Source organism: Thalassophryne amazonica, chromosome 10, assembly GCF_902500255.1.
Source record: "Thalassophryne amazonica chromosome 10, fThaAma1.1, whole genome shotgun sequence".
NCBI lineage: Eukaryota > Metazoa > Chordata > Actinopteri > Batrachoidiformes > Batrachoididae > Thalassophryne > Thalassophryne amazonica.
This window is the reverse complement of record NC_047112.1, coordinates 54330838-54337804: the sequence shown is the minus strand read 5'-3', so window position 1 is coordinate 54337804 and position 6967 is coordinate 54330838. Positions and strand designations below refer to the sequence as shown.

General features: G+C 41.4%; 1 protein-coding gene across 1 annotated transcript in view; it reads right to left on the bottom strand.

Annotated features, from left to right (window-relative positions):
- Positions 1-5460: 5460 nt before the first annotated feature.
- LOC117518786 (WD repeat-containing protein 47-like) overlaps positions 5461-6967 on the bottom strand; it is a 59861-nt gene continuing 58354 nt past the window's right edge. The window contains exons 14-16 of the mRNA XM_034180019.1: positions 6640-6771; positions 6203-6421; positions 5461-6076 (exon numbers count right to left, since the gene is read on the bottom strand). Of these exons, the coding sequence (XP_034035910.1) occupies positions 5934-6076; positions 6203-6421; positions 6640-6771 (494 nt within the window). The 3' untranslated portion in view covers positions 5461-5933. The remainder of the gene's footprint in view (positions 6077-6202; positions 6422-6639; positions 6772-6967) is intronic.

Genomic DNA, 6967 nt, shown 5'->3' with positions numbered 1-6967 from the left:
CTAATCCATGGGCCGGCAGGTTTTCACTACTGCCTGTGGTGGCAAAACACTTACAGACTTGGTGTGCCGTAGCCTTCACAAAAATATATGACCTTCCCAGAGTGGAAGCGCTAGCTAAGTAGGGGTCAATGACAGATTGTACAGAGGTCAAAATTTATTTAAAAATGCTTCCATCATGTTGAAAGGTATCCCAATAAGCACTGACCTTGTTTGTGTTACTTTGGAGACCAATCATTTAAAATATGCAAAATTATTGTTTTAACCAGTAATTTGCATCCTCTTTTACCAAATCAAAGCAAATGTTTATGTTTGACATCTGTACAAACTGATCGGCCTTTATTGGTTTTAGCCCATAAATCAATAACATTAGCCCATAGGTAGTATATATAATTCTTATAATCAAAAAAAAATAATGAGGTATACTTCTCAACAAAACTGGACCATTTTTATATTTTGTTCCCTACCTCATACATTAGTGTGTCTGTTATGGTACAGAGAGTCTGGAATGTAAGTGTTGTTTTGCCACCTTAGGAGGTACTGATTGGGTCAAACTTGGCTGCAGGCTTATGCACTGTAACATACTTCTGACATAGATACAACTAAAGTGATGCCATGAAATGATGTCCACCATTAAGGAAGATGAATGCATACAAGAGATTAATGCAGTATGTTAGTGAACAGAAATCAGTAGAAAACTTTTTTCCCCATCAAATAAGTCTCGTTGTTCTTGTATCAGATGTTTGCTCAGGGAGGTTCTGCTGTTTGTGCAAATGACTCGCCATCAACCGTTTAAAAAAAAGGAAAAAAAAAAAACTGTGTAGCTCTCTCTCACCCTAACCATGATAAGATAGAAGGTAGTTCACATACCAGATGGTGACGGTGATGGTTTTTCAAGTGGTGTACCTAAAATAATCTGATGTACATTAGATAAGCAGTGTTCTTGGCCGCCACCATAGCTAGGGTATCATGCATGCATAAGTTTATTCCATGCAACAATCCCAGACATGTCCAGCTGGTGGCAGATAGGTCTGTGGTATATTATATAAGCAAACACGTTTTTTTTAGGATTGGTCTTCAGCATTAAAGTTAACTGACACCTTAATCACGTCATTTTCATTATCTGCCTTTAATTTGGCAAGTTACACGATAGTATTATTTGTCATTTTTAAGTAGCCATGTTTAACTGGAGGTGATGGACTCAATCTAAATACTCCACTGCATTTTATAGAATACATGTCTAGACAAGCACTTGTTATAAAAATATATATATAAAAAAAAGTTCTGTTGATTTTAGCATTTTCTGTAAGTAAATGAAAATAACATTTACATACAGTAATTATATAACATTATAGACATTTCTTTTAATTGGATTTTTTTTTATTCATAAAAGCACATTTTTAAATCAAAAAGACCCCTAACTGTTATGTTCCTAACCTAAATGGACTTCATTCATATGGTGCTTTTCCATCTGCATCAGAAGCTAATAGCACTTTACAATGATGCCTCACATTCACCCATTCACACAAAGATGTCAGGGTGCTGCCATGCAAGGTGCTCGTTACACACCAGGAACAACTTGGGGATTCAGGACCTTGCCCAAGGGCTCTTAGTGATTTTCCAGTCAGGCTGGGGTTTGAACAGAGGATCCTCTGGTCTCAAGCTGAATGCTTAACCACTAGACCATCACCTCCCCAAAGCTACCTTCAAAAAATTTTAAGTACCATGAAACATTGAAATGAAAGGCTTTAAAGCTTTATGTAAGAACAGTATTTACTGTAATTCAACCCTCAAGCAAATTTTGAAAAATGTATTGGAATATTATTTTATCTCATTTATATCTTAGCTTGATACTGTAATTATTTATTAGTGGCATTACTGAAATAGGTAAAACTAATTAATATTGGTTTGCTTCATACTCACATATGATTTTATATATATATATATATATATATATATATATATATATATATAAAAAACTCAGCCACATGGGGTGTGCAGCCAGTACATTCTGAGTGCCGGTCCCAAGCCCGGATAAATGAGGGTTGCGTCAGGAAGGGCATCCGGCGTAAAACAAGCCAACCGAACTATGCAGACTCAGAATCGAATTCTCATACCGGATCGGTCACGGCCCGGGTTAACAACGTCCGCCACCAGTGCTATTGCCCAACAGGGTGCCGGTGGAAATTGGGCTACTGCTGGGCGAAGACAACGAAGAAGAGGAGGAAAACGTTGCCACGAACAGCGGGAGAAGAAAACTAGAAGGGTGGAAATGAGAGTGGGGACTTTGAATGTTGGTAGTATGACTGGTAAAGGGAGAGAGCTGGCTGATATGATGGAGAGGAGAAAGGTAGACATATTGTGTGTGCAAGAGACCAAGTGGAAGGGAAGTAAGAGCAGGAGCATCGGCGGTGGGTACAAGTTGTTGTACCATGGTGAGGACAGGAAGAGAAATGGCGTTGGGGTCATTTAAAAGGAAGAGTATGGTAAAAGTGTGTTGGAGGTTAAGCGAGTGTCTGACAGGGTGATGAGTGTGAAGTTGGAAATTGAAGGGGTGATGATGAATATCATCAGTGCATATGCCCCACAGGTTGGTTGTGAGATGAAGGAGAAAGATGATTTCTGGAGTGTGTTAGATGAGGTGGTGGAGAGTGTGCCCAAGCATGAAAGAGTGGTGATAGGAGCAGACTTCAATGGGCATGTTGGTGAAGGGAACAGAGGTGATGAGGAAGTAATGGGTAGATATGGTATCAAGGATAGGAATGGGGAAGGACAGATGGTAGTTGATTTTGCAAAAAGGATGGAAATGGCTGTGCTGAATACCTACTTTAAGAAAAGGGAGGAGCACAGGGTAACATATAAGAGTGGAGGAAGGTGCACACAGGTGGACTACATTCTTTATAGGAGATGCAAGCTAAAAGAAATCACAGACTGTAAGGTGGTAGCAGGAGAGAGTGTCACTAGACAGCACAGGATGGTTGTTTGTAGGATGACTTTAGAGGTAAAGAAGAAGAAGAGAGTGAGAGCTCAACAAAGGATCAGATGGTGGAAGCTGAAGGAGGAAGACTGTTGTGTGAAATTTAGCGAGCAGGTGAGAGAAGCACTGGTTGGATGGGAAGCAATTTTGGACAACTGGAAAAGTACTGCAGATGTGGTGAGGGAGACAGCTAGGACAGTACTGGGTATGACATCTGGACAGTGGAAGGAAGACAAGGAGACTTGGTGGTGGAATGAAGAGGTCCAGGAAAGCATAAGGAGAAAGAGGTTGGTGAAAAAGTTTTGGGATAGTCGGAGAGATGAAGAAAGTAGACAGGAGTACAAGGAGATGCGGCGTAAGGCGAAAAGAGAAGTGGCAAAAGCAAAGGAAAAGGCATATTGCGAGCTGTACAAGAAGTTGAATAGTAAGGAAGGAGAAAAGGACTTGTACCGATTGGCCAGACAAAGGGACAGAGCTGGAAAGGATGTGCAGCAGGTTAGGGTGGTAAAAGATGCACATGGTAATGTGCTGATAAGTGAGGAGTGTGTGCTGAGAAGGTGGAGGGAATATTTTGCAGAGTTGATGAATAAAGAAAATGAGCGAGAGAAAAGGCTGGATGATGTGGTGAGAGTAAATCAGGAAGTACAAGAGATTAGCAAGGAAGAAGTGAGGGCTGCTATGAAGAGGATGAAGAGTGGAAAGGCAGTCGGTCCAGATGACATTCCAGTGGAGGCATGGAAATGTCTAGGAGAGATGGCAGTAGAGTTTCTAACCAGATTGTTTAATAAAATCTTGGAAAGTGAGAGCATGCCTGAGGAGTGGAGACGAAGTGTGCTGGTTCCTATTTTCAAGAACAAGGGTGATGTGCAGAGCTGCAGTAACTACAGAGGCATAAAGCTGATCAGCCACAGCATGAAGTTATGGGAAAGAGTAGTAGAAGCTAGGCTTAGAAAACAGGTGAAGATCTGTGAGCAGCAATATGGTTTCATGCCAAGAAAGAGCACTACAGATGCAATGTTTGCTCTGAGAATACTGTTGGAAAAGTACAGAGAAGGACAGAGTTACATTGTGTGTTTGTGGACTTAGAAAAAGCTTATGATAGGGTGCCAAGAGAACAGTTGTGGTATTGTATGAGGGAGTCTGGAGTGGCAGAGAAGTATGTTAGGGTAGTGCAGGACATGTACAAGAATAGTGTGACAGCGGTAAGATGCGCAGTCGGAATGACAGACTCATTCAAGGTGGAGGTGGGATTACAACAAGGATCAGCTCTGAGTCCTTTCTTGTTTGCAGTGGTGATGGACAGGTTGACAGATGAGATCAGACAGGAGTCCCCATGGACTATGATGTTTGCAGATGACATTGTGATCTGTAGTGAGAGTAGAGAGCAAGTTGAGTCTAGTCTGGAGAAGTTGAGATATGCTTTGGAGAGAAGGGGAATGAAAGTCAGTAGAAGCAAGACTGAGTACATGTGTGTGAATGAGAGGGAGCCCAGTGGAATAGTGCAGTTACAAGGAGTAGAAGTGGTGAAAGTAGATGTGAAAGTATTTGGGGTCAACTGTTCAAAGTAATGGAGAGTGTGGTAGAGAGGAGAAGAAGAGAGTGCAGGCAGGGTGGAGTGGGTGGAGAAAGGTGGCAGGAGTGATTTGTGACCGAAGAATATCAGCAAGGGTGAAGGGGAAAGTTTACAAAACAGTAGTGAGACCAGCTATGTTGTATGGTTTAGAGACAGTGGCACTAACAAAAAGACAGGAGGCAGAGCTGGAGGTGGCAGAGCTGAAGATGTTGAGATTCTCTTTGGGAGTGACAAGAATGGACAAGATTAGGAATGAACATATCAGAGGGACAGCTCAGGTGGGACGGTTTGGAGACAAAGTCAGAGAGGCGAGATTGATATATATATATATATATATATATATATATATATATATATATATATATATATATATATATATATATATATATATATTCTGTTCAAACAAATATTAAAAAAGACTTCTACGTGTAGTTGATGTTCAGACATGTCATTTCCAGGAGCTGTGAGACCATTTCATTCGATACGACTGAGAACCCACCTCTAGAGATGGCCAAATAAGGCCTAATGAAGCATTTGCTGTTTTGTGACAGACCACTAGATGGCAGGCTCTTAAAAAGTGGACCTTGGTTTTCTTTGAATCCTTTTTTGAAGAGCCTGCCATCTAGTGGGCTGATAGAAAAAAAAAAAAACAACAAATGCTTCACGAAGCTTCATTTGGCCATCACCACGAGCCTCTTTCTCTATGGAATAAAAGTAAATAACACAACAACCTATTGTTCCTCTCAGCTTTCTGCAAGTGATTAAATAATACCCAAACAGAAATACTGCTGCTTTGAAATGTGTTAACTTTCTGAAATGGCAGATGCTGAGAAACATCAATGAGCTGTTGCGAAAACTGGAGTAATGGTCAGTTTTAGTGAAAGATCTTCAGAACTGAGCGGTTAACAATATATTTTGGCACTGTGCAACAAGAACTGCTGTGGAAGTGTGCTTGTAGTGAATGAATGAACTCTGTTATTGCAGCTGAATATTCATGCTCTTCTTATAAAAGCAAATGTATTTTGTTACACTTTGAACTACAAATCCAAATACAGACACCATTTTAAATAATGCAGTGCGTTTATGCCCACATACCGACAAAAAAACGATATGTGGTGTGCAATCACACACATATAAACTTTAAACAAGTGACAACATTTTCCATCTCAAAATAACTTCAGTTACAATTTGTGCACACAAAACATGTACATATACACACACTGTGTACTGTATGTATACACACACACACACACACACACTGTGTGTATCCACAGTATGTATATATAGTCACATTCTGTGTACACTGTGTGCAAGCACAGCATCTTGTGCAAGGACTTATGCCCACGACTTTTCTTGTGTTTGCTGCTACAGAATCTCAAGGAGGGTTCAGGGTCCTTGTGCCCAGAGGACAACGGTTCGATCCGCAGAAGAGGAGAGGAAAGTCTGGTCCTGTGGATGCCACCGACACTGGATCACCTTGTCGCTATGCTCCCCCGCCACAGTCTGTGGGAGTGGCTTTGTTAGGTCACCTGGTGTCAGAGGTAAGAAACAAGTGTGTGGCACTCACTGGGGATCAAACCACCGACCCAACACATATTGATGAAATAAATCAAATTTTAAAAAGTAAAAATGCCCTCTTGTGACAGTGAAGTTACCTTGTAAGTCACTGATGATGATTTTGTTGTCATAGGAACCTGTGAGGAGATGATGGGCTCCAGGCGAGAAGCGCACCGAGCGAATGTCGCTGCTGTGGGGTCGGTAGGTCTGGACGATGCGGCCGCCTCTGATGTCATACAACATGCAGGTGCTGTCCTCCTGACCGGTGGCCAGCAGGCGGCCGCTGGGATCCACCGCCACTGAAGCCACAGGACTTCCTGTGAGGAACAGAGGAAAGCTGTGCTGTGATTGGCTGTTGATTCAAAGGCACAAATATGGTACTAACTGCAGGAGCTATCCTAAAATTTATGATTTTATCACTAAAAAATTTTTAAAAGGTCATAATTTTACTTCATGATTCCTATTAATAAAGATGACATATAAATGCCTTTAAAAAAAAAAAAAGTCAGACTATTAATTTGGAGATGCACCTTACCTGAGCCGTGCAGAGTGGTACCGATCACCCTGACACAGCTGGGCACCCGCAGGTCCCAGAAGCGGACCGTCTTGTCCTGGGAGCCAGATGCAATCATCCACCCTCCCCAGGTGTACAGAGTCAGAATGTGACCTGAATGAACAAAAGGGTTCACCCTTAAATGCTGAATGTACTTTTATCTGTGGACTCTGTTGTTTCATCAGTGTTTGGAGCCTTGTACTAATTTGTGTTTTGGATTTACTTTGGTGGAAAAATAATAACCAAATGTGACATCAGCACTGACGACTTGTTGCTAAGGGAATTTTACGGGAATACGGTAAAAGTTTTT